We start from the raw sequence: 17,618 nt of genomic DNA on the forward strand, positions 1-17,618 counted from the left end.
GAAAAACGAGTGGCCATCATTACTTTAAGAAATGAAGGTCAGTCAGTCCGAAAAATTGGGAAAACTTTGAAAGTGTCCCCAAGTGCAGTCGCACTTGGGGACACTTTCAAAGTTTTCCCAATTTTTCGGACGCAAAAACCATCAAGCATTACAAAGAAACTGGCTCACATGAGGACCGCCCCAGGAAAGGAAGACCAAGAGTCACCTCTGCTGCGGAGGAGAAGTTCATCCGAGTCACCAGCCTCAGAAATGGCAGGTTAACAGCAGCTCAGATTAGAGAGCAGGTCAATGCCACACAGAGTTCTAGCAGCAGACACATCTCTAGAACAACTGTTAAGAGAAGACTGTGTGAATCAGGCCTTCATGGTAGAATAGCTGCTAGGAAACCACTGCTAAGGACAGGCAACAAGCAGAAGAGACCTGTTTGGGCTAAAGAACACAAGGAATGGACATCAGACCAGTGGAAATCTGTGCTTTGGTCTGATGAGTCCAAATTTTAGATCTTTGGTTCCAACCACCGTGTCTTTGTGCGACGCAGAACAGGTGACCGGATGGACTCGACATGCCTGGTTCCCACCGTGAAGCATGGAGGAGGAGGTGTGATGGTGTGGGGGGGCTTTGCTGGTCACACTGTTGGGGATTTATTCTAAATTGAAGGCATACTGAACCAGCATGGCTGAACCAGCATACTGAACCAGCATGGCTGAACCAGCATGGCTGAACCAGCATGGCTACCACAGCATCTTGCAGCGGCATGCTATTCCATCCGGTTTGCGTTTAGTTGGACCATCATTTATTTTTCAACAGGACAATGACCCCAAACACCCCTCCAGGCTGTGGAAGGGCTATTTGACCAAGAAGGAGAGTGATGGGGTGCTGCGCCAGATGACCTGGCCTCCACAGTCACCGGACCTGAACCCAATCGAGATGGTTTGGGGTGAGCTGGACCGCAGAGTGAAGGCAAAAGGGCCAACAAATGCTAAGCATGTCTGGGAACTCCTTCAAGACTGTTGGAAGACCATTTCAGGTGACTACCTCTTGAAGCTCATCAAGAGAATGCCAAGAGTGTGCGAAGCAGTAATCAAAGCAAAAGGTGGCTACTTTGAAGAACCTAGAATATAAGGCGTGTTTTCAGTTGTTTCACACTTTTTTGTTAAGTATATAATTCCACATGTGTTAGTTCATAGTTTTGATGCTCTTTGAATGAGAAGGTGCGTCCAAACTTTTGGTCTGTACTGTATATATATACACAATTCAGTGTTAATCGTGGCGCTGCGCCTTTAATTCTCACTCATTGCGACTTTCACCCGTTAGTGAGCGGCTGGTGTTATACACCCCGACGGACAGTAGATGGCGGTGGGACTTTCACTCTGTCTGGAAAACCAACGAAGGAGAAGCGTGTCGCTCAGACTGACCACAGCGTTCTCTGTGGAACAGGTCAGAATAAGGGGGTTTCTACCAGCCACGGGTTCAGATGGTCGTCAGTGTGTGAAGGACATCAATACACTGTTAGATCGATTCTGTTCAACCACAGAAAGAATCAGGAACAAAATGAATCAGTGGTCACAGGTGACTTTGTGGTAATCACCTGTTTGCTTTGGAGGAATAAAACCTCGACGGAGCAGGTCTTTGTGTTTGGATTGAAGCTTCAAGGTTTCTGCAGGAGTGCACAGATTCAATTCTCCTGCTGAAATGATCAACTTTCCACAGTAACACTCTAAGAACCATCCACGCTGTGATCGTACACGGGGAGGGATGAGACTCACAAGTGACACTTTGAGTTTTCTATCGAACAACACAAATGGTTCTTCTGAACTTTCTGTCTCAACCAGATGAGGTTCTCTGAAACAGGCCGTTGTCCAACCAGGACCAGAAGAACATCTTCTTTACTCTCTGTACAGAAGAAGTCTGTTTTTCCATTGCATACACACACAACACATTTCATATTTGCCATTACAACGTTCTGAACGCCAGTCCTTCCAGAATTCCCCCCGAATCCTTCCCACTGAAACATTTGGTTTGAAGCTGCTGAGGGTGGCTCGCCCCGGGGTTTTGCTCTCTGCTTCATATTGAAGGTTCAATCACTGCGATATCATTGGAGGGGTGATAGCAGCACCGGATTGGTTGAAACCTCACAACCAATCCAGACCACAGTCTGGTGACTGATGGGTAAAAGATGAAACAAGATGCAGTTTAGGTGGAGTAAAACTCATGAATGCACTACAGTTTTTACAAAATAAGTATGTCTTCTCCTTTTCCTGCAGGTGAAAGACACGGGCACTTATGGTGTTGACCTTTTATATTGTTTATGGAATTCTGTTTTTTTTTTTTGTTTTTTTTTACGTGTTCAAAATAAGATACATCAAGTCAAATCAAATCAAAAGTATAGATACGTGAAAAATGTGGTTAAGTACAATAACAAAGTATTTGTACTCTGTGACATTCCACCACATCTGCCTGAGTGTTTTTCTGTCCAGGGAGACACGTCCTTTAATCAAACGTCCACATGTGATTGGAGTTGAAGACAAACCACCGTGTTATTTCACCAGGCACTGAGGACTGATGGGATTTCTATGGCCCCTGGGGGGCGCCCCCTAGCCCATGAGCAGTACTGATAGAACACCCTGGAAGGTTTCCATGATGAAAAGCTGGAGCTTCAGGTGGGAAGCTGAGTAGGTCTGGTCTGGTCTTTGTCGCGTGTCCCGTACCACCGCATGCAGATGAAGGTCAGTGTTGGATGCTGGCTCAGAGGTGGACGAATGGTTGAGCAGAAATATAAACCACATTTAGTGGGTTTCACATTCTGCTCAATAATTCTGAATAATTCAAATGGACCTTGTAGCTTTTCACAGTGCAGTGGAGATTTTTCTGATTAATGTTTATTTCCATGTAAAGATGAGACGGCTTCAGCTGCTCACAGCTTCCAGGACAGACCTGAGTCACTGGACTGAAACACAGCAAACAAGAATCTTTCTTCCTTTCCATTTCCCATGCAGACACACACAGACGCAGCAAGCTGTCGGCCTGCTGGCAGACACAGTCTGCAGTCAGCTGGCCGCTTCCTGCTGCTCTACTCTCTGCTCAGGCCAACATCCTCAGTGGTGAAAACACCAGCAGGAGGTAACTGTCCTCACCACAACACTGCTTCACCTAAAAGCACCATTTCTGGCTGATCATCCACAGGAGGCGGAGCTTAAGGAGCCCGAAAACCGTTTTTTTTTTACTCTGGTCCCAGAGTGGGGAAGTTCTGAAAGCCCGGCTCGACTGTGGGGAGAGGACGGCAAAGACCATCATCATTAATATTGAGCCAGGAGGAATTCAAATATTAGGGGCATTGAGGATCAGAATAAGAAAGAACATAAGATTTCACTCTTTGCCGACGATATTTATATTACAATACGATATGGGATATTAAGGTATATCAGTGACCCTGGGACATCTTTGACCCCACTAATAAAAACCTTAGAAAACTACAGCAATCTTTCTGGCTAACAAACCAAACATCAGAAGCAATGATGTTTAAAGGCCAATGGCCCAGAAATTCCAGAGGCAAAGTTCATTCGACCTCTCTCACGGGTAGGGAGGATAGAAACAATTAGAATGAACGTATTACCAAGATTGCTTTTTCTGTTTCAGTCCCGACCAATAAAACTCCCAATGTCTACATTTACAACATTTAATAAATGGCTCTCAAAATGTATTTGACCCTTATGCCCTTATGTGTCCAAAAGAAAGCGGTGGATTGAATATGCCAAACTTAAAGAATCAACTTCGGTCATTGCTGACATGGGTCTGTCCAGAGGACGACTCCACATGGTGGGATGGGACGAGGTGATGGTCCAGAAATATTCCTGGATACGATCCCGTTCATTAGTCCAGCTGCATGGTCAAAAACCAAGAAGAAAGTTACAAATAAATGGATTAACACCACTCTGTCTATATGGTCAAATGTTAGAAAGACACTAAATCGTCCCAGTTCACTTTGCAGATTGATACGAATTCATCCTAATCCAGAGTTCCAACCTTCCTCTGGATTTAAAAACTGGGCTGAAAAAGGCCTTATTAGATCAAATGGTTGAGAGCGGAAGTCTGATGTCCTCTCAGCAGCTCCGGCTGTGACTAATGAGTTAATTATTAGTCACATTCTAGTGACCGAGGATAGGAATGTATTTTTACACATAAAGACACTTAGTCACTTTGTAAAAAGTAGCTTAACATTGGTTAAAAATCACGGCGGGGAAGGAAAAATAAGTCGTAGTCTTTCATAGAAAAGACGCTCAAAGTGGAAAAAACATCAGGCAGATATGTGAAGGTGACGGAGGAAGCAGGGACGGGAGGACAGAGGAATGAAGACACTGTTCTGCATCATTCATTACTACAGTACGGTACCATTACTGGTACTGGTCAATGTCGGCACATTTGTCTCTGAACACACCAAAAGTTACTGGAACAAGTTTTCACAAGGAAAGAAATTAACTTAATAAACCAACACATGGAGCGAGTATGGAAAGAGTAACTTCAACTTTCATTGCTCCTAACAGAACTACATAACTACTGCTGCTCTCATTAATACTGATAGAACTACTGCTACTCTCATTAATACTGATAGAACTACTGTTACTCTCATTAATACTGATAGAACCACTGCTACTCTCATTAATACTGATAGAACTACTGTTACTCTCATTAATACTGATAGAACTACTGCTACCCTCATTAATACTGATAGAACTACTGTTACTCTCATTAATACTGATAGAACTACTGCTACTCTCATTAATACTGATGTAACTACTGCTGCTCTCATTAATACTGATAGAACTACTGCTACTCTCATTAATACTGATAGAACTACTGTTACTCTCATTAATACTGATGTAACTACTGCTACTCTCATTAATACTGATGTAACTACTGCTGCTCTCATTAATACTGATAGAACTACTGCTACTCTCATTAATACTGATAGAACTACTGCTACTCTCATTAATACTGATGTAACTACTGCTGCTCTCATTAATACTGATAGAACTACTGCTGCTCTCATTAATACTGATAGAACTACTGCTACTCTCATTAATACTGATAGAACTACTGCTGCTCTCATTAATACTGATAGAACTACTGCTACTCTCATTAATACTGATGTAACTACTGCTGCTCTCATTAATACTGATAGAACTACTGCTACTCTCATTAATACTGATGTAACTACTGCTACTCTCATTAATACTGATAGAACTACTGCTACTCTCATTAATACTGATGTAACTACTGCTGCTCTCATTAATACTGATAGAACTACTGCTACTCTCATTAATACTGATGTAACTACTGCTACTCTCATTAATACTGATAGAACTACTGCTGCTCTCATTAATACTGATAGAACTACTGCTACTCTCATTAATACTGATGTAACTACTGCTACTCTCATTAATACTGATAGAACTACTGCTGCTCTCATTAATACTGATAGAACTACTGCTGCTCTCATTAATACTGATAGAACTACTGCTACTCTCATTAATACTGATAGAACTACTGCTGCTCTCATTAATACTGATAGAACTACTGCTACTCTCATTAATACTGATAGAACTACTGCTGCTCTCATTAATACTGATAGAACTACTGCTACTCTCATTAATACTGATGTAACTACTGCTGCTCTCATTAATACTGATAGAACTACTGCTGCTCTCATTAATACTGATAGAACTACTGCTACTCTCATTAATACTGATAGAACTACTGCTACTCTCATTAATACTGATGTAACTACTGCTACTCTCATTAATACTGATAGAACTACTGCTGCTCTCATTAATACTGATAGAACTACTGCTACTCTCATTAATACTGATGTAACTACTGCTACTCTCATTAATACTGATAGAACTACTGCTACCCTTTAATACTCATAGAACTACTGCTTCTTATTACTGCAGGCTGATCGTTTCTATATAGACAAGAAGAGAAATCTTTACCTTATCAGAAGACGATCCTCGACTCTGTTGAGATACAAAAGACACGTAAAAGAAACGATAAATGTGCGTTGAACTGCGTTGAGGAATAAACATCCCGTTTTGCGTCTTTTACGGCGAGTGGGTTCAGCAACGTCACTTCCTGTAGGCGCGCTCCCTCACGTCAATTGCGGTGCGTCGCCTTTTGAATACGTCACTTCTGGCTTCACATTCCGTGTTCATCACTTCCGGTGTGTTGGCTTCTGATTGCGTCATTTCAAGATGGAGCAGGAGCACCGCCATCTTGGATTTCTGCACTGGCATCTCTTGGAAGTATGACCTGCCAACCCAAGGTTTTTATAAATATTTACAAGTAAGGAATTATCTACATAAACAGAATGACCTAATCCCCTTACAAGCTCCACCCACAAATTTAGAGCAATTTTTTATTTCCGTAAAAAAAAAGGAAAATTAACAGTAAATATATATCTCACACCTACAAAATATTACAACAAGAAAACACAGATAATATACAGGATGTTAAAGGAAAATGGGAACGATAAATGAAAATAATAATTAAGCATGATGACTGGGAACAGATATTGCAGGAGGGACATAAAATAAAGAGAGAATATGAGTGGAAAACCAAAATTCATTCAAAAGTCATTAATTCAAAGATACATTTCTGATAGTTCATTTGCTTAAATTATTACATTAAAGAAAGGGGGAAGATACATGTGTCTATGTCTTTATCTAAACTTTTTTTCATTGTAATGCTGGCTGTGTATTTTCTGGATACAAGAAGTAATGTACAATGTACCTGTGTTCTATCTGATAGATATTACTGGACTTTTCTTTTTTATTGTATTTGACCTGCATTGAAGATTTCTAATAAAAAGAAGTGAAAAACTGAAAAATAAGAGTTCCACTCTGCTTTGATAAATAATTCCATCATCAGGAGTTTTGCAGGATAGCTGGAAGTATTGATCTCATGTGCTGCACATGCTGGATGGGCGTTTCCTGTGTGAAGAGGTGCTTCATGAAGGCTAAATGTGTGTGTGTATTCCCACTGCTCATGAGGAACGATCCGGGCGAAGTTAACAGATTGTAACCGAGGAAGGCAACGAGCTGGGATCACTGTTAGAATCTACTGGGAAATAAGATGTGAGGAGCCGCCTGCCAGGCGGGGGTGAGGGGGGAAATAACCAGGGATCTGCCTGCCGCTGCCAGCTCTCTGGTGTTTAATCCCCCACCGCACACACACACACACACACACACACACGCCTGCACACGCACACACACACACACACACATGCCTGCACACGCGCATGCACATACACACACACACAGCACACAGTGCTGTCTTGTACATTCTTTCTCACTCAACATGCAATGCTTGAATAACATTTTGCACTGCACAAACAGTAATCCAGTTTTACTGACTACACACACACACACGCACACGCGCACATGCACACGCACACGCACACGCACACACACACAGACAGACGCACACACGCACACACACACAAACGCACACACGCGCACGCACACACACACACACACACACACACACACAGAACTCGGCTCTGCTTCAGCCCCCCCTCAGCCACTGAAGCTATAACGTCGATTCCATGCGAATGTGTGCCTGCAGGCCACAGCTGATCCCAGATCTGAACCAGAGCAGTGGAGTCGATGGTGTGATGGGAGGCTTGTTCATCAAATGTTGTGAAGTTAGAACGACTTCTTCATGATTTCATGTCAAACCAGGGCAGTTTCCTTCTCTGTTCTTCAGGTATGAGTCTTTTCAGGATAACTTCAGAGAAACAAACCAAACCTCGATGTTCCTCACAGCAGTGGAAGAAAAATCAATAATTGACACTCAACATAAATGTAAAGACAAAGCACCTTCTGATGGTAATAACCTCGACATGATGATTGTGAAAACGATCATAGATGGAATTTCAAAACCACCCATGGTCATCTGGAGCTTGTCTTTGCAGAGTGGTACCTTTCCAAACAGAATAAAAAGAGCCAACATTGTGCTGCTGTTTAAAACTGGATAGAAACTCCAATTCACAAACTACAGGCCTGTTTCTTTACGACCACAATTCTTAAACATTCTGGAAAAGTTTTCAGTAACAGACTCGATAAATTCATAAAAACATAAAGAACATTACTGACTGTCCGGCAGTCAGTCGGGATTCAGATCAAACAGCAGAACATCACTGGCCTGGAATCAACTGAAGAGATCCAAAACGCTATAGATCACAAACCACACAACTAGAATATTCATCCACCTGAATAAAGCTTTCCATTCAATCAACCACAACAAACTAATCAATAAACTGGACGGTCTGCGATCAGAGGAATAGTTTTACACTGGGTAAAAAGTTATTCAGGGGTTATTCTTCATTGTGGCGTCCCCCAAGGGTCAGTCCTGGGTCCCAAACGTTTTATCCTTTACATAAAATGACATCTGAAAAGTTTCAAACATTTTAAAACTGGTTTTATTTGCAGAACATGCCAGTATTTCCTCCTCAGGAGGGTTTTATAACATCTACAAGCAACAATAATTGCAGAAATGTGTAAATAAATGAATTGGTTTGACAGGAATTAATGATCACTGAATCAAAATAAAACTAAACTCATGCTGTTTGAGAATATTCAAAGGAATATGAATGTAATAATACAGATTCATTTGATTGACATTGTAAGAACTCATAAAACCAAATTTGTCGGGGTAATGCTGGATGAAAAAATAAACTAGAAATCTCAAGTTATACAAAACAAACTGGAACAAAATATTTCAATACTTAAGGCAAGTAGGTTTTGTACCACAGTTCACTCCACATTCTGAACTGTTCACTCAGATCACCATAGTGAATTACTGTGCAGAGATTTGTGGTAATACCTACACATGTTCACTCCATTCACTGGCGTTTTCTTTTTTACAACCTGTTTAACTGTTTACTTAGTTACTGGTTGGTTGCTTTACTTTGCCGTTTTGCAGTTACCGTCGTCAAGGAATTTGGGGGAAATCTACTGTATGTATGTATGTACCAACTTTAGGTGAAAACTATTAATCCAAATTACATTAAATCTTCAGGGATAATTTGTCATCATCAAGGACCAATCCATTACATTTTAGGATGTTAACGACTAACTGTTTCAAAATAAATCGCCAAAAAATGCAGAAAAATGTCCCATACAAAGCGGATGAGAGAGGCACCTCATGGAGGAGATCAAAGGAGATTAGTGTTTGTTGCCATGGCGACGCTCTGAAGCTTTTAGACAATATCTTGGTTTGGCAAGTATCCAGGAATCCCGGTGTGACTTCAGTCGTGGTTTATCAGTGTGCTCAGTGTTTCACAGTGATGTAGCTACCTGACAGGCTAGTGAGCATTGATATGAGCTCACGGCGAACATGCTCGCCATGCAAAATCTGTTTTGCAAACAAATGTGGCATTGATGAAGGTCTGTGCTCTACCGAGTGTAGCTCTAGTTGTGACTAAGTGATTTGTTAAAAACTAATGAACAGATTGACTGGAGAGGAGCTAAGATTTAATAAATTCATGCTTCTTCCTGCTCCTTTATAAACATGTTAAGTTCTACTCAATATTCACTTTTAATTATTATGTTCAAAATATAATGCAATAAAGGAAGAAAGAAAGGAAGGTTTATTTTGCGTTTTGATCCTCACCCTCACCTCTGGGTGAGGTGAGGGTGTGTTCTGGGTGAGGTGAGGTGTGGGTGAGGTGAGGGTGAGGTGTGCGTGAGATGAGGGTGAAGTGTGGGTGAGGTGAGGGTGGGGTGTGCGTGAGATGAGGGTGAGGTGTGGATGAGGGTGAGATGTGGGTGAGGTGTGGGTGACTTCTGGGTGAGGTGTGGGGGAGGTGAGGGTGAGCTCTGGGTGAGGTGTGGATGAGGTGAGAGTGAGTTTTGGGTGAGGTTTGAGGGAGGTGATGGTGAGTCCTGGTTGAGGTGTGGGTGAAGTGAGAGTGAGTTCTGGGTGAGGTGTGGGTGAGGTGATGGTGGGTTCTGGGTGAGGTGTGGGTGAGGTGAGGGTGAGATGAGGGTGAGTTCTGGTTGAGGTGAAGGTGAAATGAGGGTGAGGTGAGAGTGAGATGAGGGGGAGGTGTGGGTGAGGTGAGAGTGAGATGAGGGTGAGTTCTGGGTGAGGTGAGGTGTGGGTGAGTTCTGGTTGAGGTGAGGTGAGGGTGAGATGAGGGTGAGTTCTGGTAGAGGTGAAAGTGAAATGAGGGTGAGGTGAAAGTGAGATGAGGGTGAGGTGAGGATGAGATGAGGGTGAGGTGTGGGTGAGGTGTGCGTGAGATGAGGGTGAGGTGTGGGTGAGGGTGAGATGTGGGTGAGGTGTGGGGGAGGTGAGGGTGAGCTCTGGTTGAGGTGTGGATGAGGTGAGAGTGAGTTCTGGGTGAGGTTTGAGTGAGGTGATGGTTAGTTCTGGTTGAGGTGTGGGTGAGGTGAGGGTGAGATGAGGGTGAGTTCTGGTTGAGGTGAAGGTGAAATGAGGGTGAGGTGTGGGTGAGGTGATGGTGAGTTCTGGGTGAGGTGTGGGTGAGGTGAGGGTGAGATGAGGGTGAGTTCTGGTTGAGGTGAAGGTGAAATGAGGGTGAGGTGAGAGTGAGATGAGGGGGAGGTGTGGGTGAGGTGAGAGTGAGATGAGGGTGAGTTCTGGGTGAGGTGAGGGTGAGTTCTGGGTTAGGTGTGGGTGAGGTGAGGTGTGGGTGAGTTCTGGTTGAGGTGAAGTGAGGGTGAGATGAGGGTGAGTTCTGGTAGAGGTGAAAGTGAAATGAGGGTGAGGTGAAAGTGAGATGAGGTTGAGGTGAGGATGAGATGAGGGTGAGGTGTGGGTGAGGTGTGCGTGAGATGAGGGTGAGGTGTGGGTGAGGTGTGGGGGAGGTGAGGGTGAGCTCTGGGTGAGGTGTGGATGAGGTGAGCGTGAGTTCTGGGTGAGGTTTGAGTGAGGTGATGGTTAGTTCTGGTTGAGGTGTGGGTGAGGTGAGGGTGAGACGAGGGTGAGTTCTGGTTGAGGTGAAGGTGAAATGAGGGTGAGGTGAGAGTGAGATGAGGGTGAGGTGTGGGTGAGGTGAGAGTGAGGTGAGGGTGAGTTCTGGGTGAGGTGAGGGTGAGTTCTGGGTTAGGTGTGGGTGAGGTGAGGTGTGGGTGAGTTCTGGTTGAGGTGAGGTGAGAGTGAGATGAGGGTGAGTTCTGGTTGAGGTGAAAGTGAAATGAGGGTGAGGTGAAAGTGAGATGAGGGTGAGGTGAGGATGAGATGAGGGTGAGGTGAGGGTGCATTCTGGGTGAGGTGAAGGTGAGATGAGGGTGAAAGTGAGATGAGGGTGAGATCTGGTTGAGGTGTGGGTGAGGTGAGAGTGAGGTGAGGGTGAGTTCTGGGTGAGGTGAGGTGTCAGGTTGGCAGTGGTCCAGGACGAGAAGGCTCAGTGACTAATAGTAGCAGTGGACAGAACACCCCTGGCAGAGTGCACATGGACACGTGGAACATTGCCCACATTTACCGGCTTTTAGGTCCAGTGACTAACTGGAAATCCCTCCAGGTCCACAGCCTGTCCTCATGACGTCCACCAAGGATGGAATGACTTCATTGATTAAATGGATCTGTCTATACAGACAGTCGGTGAGCAAGATTACGTCTACTACTAGTACTACTGCAGATTTTGTCCAACGTTTCACCCCAGATCAATTCAGGCTCTGTAAGATTCATTTATATTTTGGAGGAGATCCAGAAATTTCTTTTTCTCCAGGTCAAACGTTTGGTGTACGTCAGAAATCTGTGATTGTTCTTGTTCAAATATAAATGTCTTGTTATAACAATACTTTAGACATTATATAGGGATGTCCCCATCCGATCGGTCGATATCGGTCGATATCGGATCGGGGCTCGGCAAATCCAGCCGATCACCCCGCCGATCTAAAAAAAAAATAAAAAACGCGGTCCACTACGTCACCTCATAACCAGAACAATCAGGGACTAGAAGCTCGGGTGGAGCTGCAGAAGCTAGAAGCAGGCGGAGCGGGGCCATAGACCTATAAAACTAGAGTTATATATAGTGGTTTATGTGTTTATGTGCCAAAGTCTACTTCTAAATTTCTATGTGGTCTGTCTTCTTCTGTTTTTTTATTGTGTTTGGTGAGTCACAGCGCCCCTAAAGGCCTGGCATGTGTACTACATGCCCTGAAGCCTCGTGTTGAGCCGTGTTCATAGTGAGGTGTGACGGAGGTTTGTTGGGAGAAGGACAGGGAGGACAAAGATCGTTTTATCGTCGTGTGGATGTTCCTCAGTTTACAACAACAACTAAAGAAAAAGCCGCACCGAAGCAGCAAACTCAGTGCAGCTTTAAATAAAGGATTTTAAGATATAGGATTTTAAAATAAAGGATTTTAAAATAAAGGATCAGTCCCCACAGGGGAGCGATATGGTGAAACAAGAACCCAGAAGGTTCCTCTAGTTTGAAGGGAGACTGGGATATTCTGAACACTATTAAGAACATTTATGTTTAAGTCATTCTGAGAAGAATTTTGATTCAATAAGTGAGTTTTACAATAATTTCTAGGTAAACAAAGCTTCTGCCAATAGTGCTTTTAGCTTCAGACATCTTAGTTGCGCCAGAAATACACTATTGAGTATATTTGCAATAGCAATGTAAGTATCGGATCGGAAAAGTATTAGTATCGGCCGATACTCAATTCTGAAAAATTGTATCGGTATCCGGGGCAAAAAAGTGTGATCGGGACCTCCCTAATTTTATATTTACCCCCCCCCCCCCCCTCTCTCTCTCAGATCACAGCATTCGATGAGCTCCAGGCCGACTTCAAAGTGCCGATCGATCAGGGCAATCCTCTCCATGCGGTAGGTTTGAATTTCTTTATTTCTCACTGGCAAATGTTTTGTGATGACGTGTTGTCGCCATGTCCCCCAGCTTGCTCAGCTGGTAGAACATGAGACTCTCAGTCTCAAGGTAGAGGGTTCATGTCCCCCGTCCAGCTCAGTAGGTAGAGCATAAGACGCTCAGTCTCAAGGTAGAGGGTTCATGTCCCACGCCGGGCGCCACCTTCCTGTGGGCTCTCCACCTTCCCGTGGGCTCTCCACCTTCCTGTGGGCTCTCCACCTTCCTGTGGGCTCTCCACCTGCAGGAAGGTTCTTAATGGTGCAATGTGATCTGGGTGACGGTGCTCAGACTGACACCACCACCACCCAGAAACGGATAAGAGGGAGAGGATGGATGGATGGATGGATGGATGGACGGACGGACGGACGGACGGACGGACGGACGGACGGACGGACGGACGGACGGACGGACGGATGGATGGATGGAAGTTGTCTCCATTGAAGGCAAGGCAAGGCACATGTATTTATAGAGCAGCATTCAAACACAAGGCAACTCACAGAGTTTTACAAACAAATAAAATAAACTAAAGAAATACAGAATAAAGAAATACATTAAAGCTTTAGAAGAAATGAAAGAAATGCATCAAACAAATAATGAGGAAAGGTATAATCAAAGGATAAGAGATTATTCAGATTAGTTTACTAAGTAAGTAAAATCTATATTTTATTCTACAGCCTGTGCATCTCGGAATGTTTTAAGTCCTGATTTAAAAGAAGTGAGTGTGTCAGCAGTCTTCGGGTGTTCAGGAAGTTTGTTCCACAGGTGAGGAACTAAAAGCTGCTCCACCTTGTTTCTTCTGACTGTAGGAACAATGAGTCAACCTCTTCCTGATGACCTCAGAGGTCTGGAGCTTTGATCTTCTACAAGTCAATCTGAGATGATTTAGGCCGAGACCCTTCAAAGCTTTCTAGAGCAGAAGGACCATTCTGAAGTCCTTTGATACACAGGCAGCCAGTGGAGAGGGTGGAGCAGGGGGGATGAGCTTCACCCTCAGTGTGGGGGGAATGTACTCCACCCTCAATGTGGTCGGGGAATGTGCTCCACCCTCAATGTGGTGGGGGAATATGTTCCACCCTCAGTGTGGTCGGGGAATGTGCTCCACCCTGACGCCATCTTGGGAAACCTGCCCCAAGGGATTGTGGATATCCAAGATGGCGGCAGCTCCAGCCAGAACATCAACATTTGAACAAAGCTCCAGACTTTGTCAAGGAAAGAGTCTTGAATCCTGGAGAAAGTCTGGATGTAGTGAAACTGAAGCTTTTTCCTCAGAGAATCCAGATGTGCAGAGATCCAGAGGACAAACGGGATCTTGTGACACGAAGCCTCGAGAACCTTCAGGAGGTTCTGTCACGCTGAGACGTCAACAAACCGGGGATGTCCCGCCAAAATAAAATGCTGGAAATACCAGTTAGTCTGACTGTGAAGAGGAACTTCCTTCAGAAAGGTTTTATTAGAACTAGAGGTGGATCCTCAGGTTCCCAGAGGATTCTGGCAGGAAGTTTAAACTAAAGTGTTTAGAGTTTGGTGGGTTAGGGTTAGGGTTAGGGTTAGGGTTAGGGTTAGGGTTAGGGTTAGGGTTAGGGGTGGTCAGCGAGGTGGTGTTACACTTCTTAGATTGGCTCTTCATCATTATTCCATTTCATCCAATGGGCTACCTTCATGTAGATAAAGAACCTTAATGAACCAAATTACAACAATTTGGCCTTTTTTAGATTGAGAAGGAACCCCAGTTATCAAAACTATACTTCTTTAGAACATCTAGTGAACAGAGACACTTGTGAAGACTCTTTTATTACTTGTAAACAAATACAAGCAGAAGCTTCATTAGTTCATTTTACAAAATTCATGTTTTGTTGCTAATTTACTGGAAATGAAAGTTAATCTGGGTTTAGTGAAAACTAGAGGTATATCAGTTATATTTTCAAACAACACATCAATTCATCGTTTAAACTATTTTAGAAATCTGTGAAAGAAACCTCAACAAAGGAAATGAAAAATAAACGGGGATTTCTTTAAGCTCTTAGATTTTCAGTCATTAATAAATGTGATCACATTTATGAACATTAACAAACCTGAACAAAAATTCTCCATTCTGTTTGTGTGAATTTAAATTATAACTATGATGGAGAACAATGAACTTGAACTGCAACTTTTCAGCCAAATTTCTCCTTTCAAACAGAGAATTAGAAGAGAAGTGACAGAGTTAATAATCAAACTGAATGAGAAGAGAAGTGATAGAGTTAATAATCAAACTGAAAAAGAAGAGAAGTGATAGAGTTAATAATCAAACTGAATTAGAAGAGAAGTGACAGAGTTAATAATCAAAGTGAAATAGAAGAGAAGTGATAGAGTTAATAATCAAACTGAATTAGAACAGAAGTAAGTGACAGAGTTAATAATCAAACAGTGAATTGGAAAAGAAGTGAGAGAGTTAATAATCAAACAGTGAATTAGAAGAGAAGTGACAGCATTAATAATGAAACTGAATTAGAAGAGAAGTGACAGAGTTAATAATCAAACAGTGAATTAGAAGAGAAGTGACAGAGTTAATAATCAAACAGTCAATTAGAAGAAAAGTGACAGAGTTAATAATCAAACTGAATTAGAAGAGAAGTAAGTGACAGAGTTAATAATCAAACAGTGAATTAGAAGAGACGTGACAGAGTTAATGATCAAACAGTGAATTAGAAAAGAAGTGACAGAGTTAATAATCAAACAGTGAATTAGAAGAGAAGTGATAGAGTTAATAATCAAACTGAATTAGGAGAGAAGCGATAGAGTTAATAATCAAAGTGAATTAGAAGACAGAGTTAATAATCAAAGTGAATTAGAAGAAAAGTGATAGAGTTAATAATCAAAGTGAATTAGAAAAGAAGTGACAGAGTTAATAATCAAACAGTGAATTAGAAGAGAAGTGATAGAGTTAATAATCAAACTGAATTAGGAGAGAAGTGACAGACTTAATAATCAAAGTGAATTAGAAGAGAAGTGACAGAGTTAGTAATGAAAGTGAATTAGAAGAGGAGTGACAGAGTTAATAATCAAACAGTGAATTAGAAGAGGAGTGATAGAGTTAATAATCAAAGTGAATAAGAAGAGAAGTGACAGAGTTAATAATCAAACTGAATTAGAACAGAAGTAAGTGACAGAGTTAATAATCAAACAGTGAATTAGAAAAGAAGTGACAGCATTAATAATCAAACCGAATTAGAAGACAGAGTTAATAATCAAAGTGAATTAGAAGAAAAGTGATAGAGTTAATAATCAAAGTGAATTAGAAGAGAAGTAAGTGACAGAGTTAATAATCAAACTGTGAATTAGAAAAGAAGTGACAGAGTTAATAATCAAACAGTGAATTAGAAGAGAAGTGACAGCATTAATAATGAAAGTGAATTAGAAGAGAAGTGACAGAGTTAATAATCAAACTGAATTAGAACAGAAGTAAGTGACAGAGTTAATAATCAAACTGTGAATTAGAAAAGAAGTGACAGAGTTAATAATCAAACAGTGAATTAGAAGAGAAGTGACAGCATTAATTATGAAAGTGAATTAGATGAGAAGTGACAGAGTTAATAATCAAACTGAATTAGAAAAGAAGTGACAGAGTTAATAATCAAACAGTGAATCAGAAGAAAAGTGACAGAGTAAATAATCAAACTGAATTAGAACAGAAGCAAGTGACAGAGTAAATAATCAAACAGTGAATTAGAAGAGAAGTGATAGAGTTAATAATCAAACAGTGAATTAGAAGAGACGTGACAGAGTTAATAATCAAAGTGAATTAGAAGAGAAGTGATAGAGATAATAATCAAACAGTGAATTAGAAGAGAAGTGACAGACTTAATAATCAAACAGTGAATTAGAAGAGAAGTGACAGACTTAATAATCAAAGTGAATTAGAAGAGCATGACAGAATGAATAATCAAACTGAATTAGAAAAGAAGTGACAGAGTTAATAATCAAACTGAATTAGAACAGAAGCAAGTGACAGAGTAAATAATCAAACAGTGAATTAGAAGAGAAGTGACAGCATTAATAATGAAAGTGAATTAGAAGAGAAGTGACAGAGTTAATAATCAAAGTGAATTAGAAGAGAAGTGATAGAGTTAATAATCAAAGTGAATTAGAAGAGAAGTAAGTGACAGAGTTAATAATCAAACTGTGAATTAGAAAAGAAGTGACAGAGTTAATAATCAAACAGTGAATTAGAAGAGAAGTGACAGCATTAATTATGAAAGTGAATTAGATGAGAAGTGACAGAGTTAATAATCAAACAGTGAATCAGAAGAAAAGTGACAGAGTTAATAATCAAACTGAATTAGAACAGAAGCAAGTGACAGAGTAAATAATCAAACAGTGAATTAGAAGAGAAGTGATAGAGTTAATAATCAAACAGTGAATTAGAAGAGAAGTGACAGACTTAATAATCAAACAGTGAATTAGAAGAGAAGTGACAGACTTAATAATCAAAGTGAATTAGAAGAGCATGACAGAATGAATAATCAAACTGAATTAGAAGATAAGTGACAGAGTTAATAATCAAACTGAATTAGAAGAGACGTGACAGAGTTAATAATCAAAGTGAATTAGAAGAGAAGTAAGTGACAGAGTTAATAATCAAACTGAATTAGAACATAAGTAAGTGACAGCATTAATAATGAAAGTGAATTAGAAGAGAAGTGATAGAGTTAATAATCAAACAGTGAATTAGAAGTCATTC

The 17,618-nt window shown here is 41.5% G+C and overlaps 1 protein-coding gene across 1 annotated transcript in view; it reads left to right on the plus strand.

Moving 5' to 3' along the window:
- cnih3 (cornichon family AMPA receptor auxiliary protein 3) overlaps nt 1-17,618 on the plus strand; it is a gene marked incomplete at both ends in the record, with an annotated part of 123,607 nt that overhangs the window by 35,281 nt on the left and 70,708 nt on the right. The window contains one exon of the mRNA XM_080490770.1: nt 12,790-12,858. Within this exon, the coding sequence (XP_080346896.1) occupies nt 12,790-12,858 (69 nt within the window). The remainder of the gene's footprint in view (nt 1-12,789; nt 12,859-17,618) is intronic.

The sequence above is a fragment of the Lipophrys pholis genome (assembly GCF_963383615.2).
Source record: "Lipophrys pholis genome assembly, chromosome: 21".
In the NCBI taxonomy this organism is placed as follows: Eukaryota; Metazoa; Chordata; class Actinopteri; order Blenniiformes; family Blenniidae; genus Lipophrys; species Lipophrys pholis.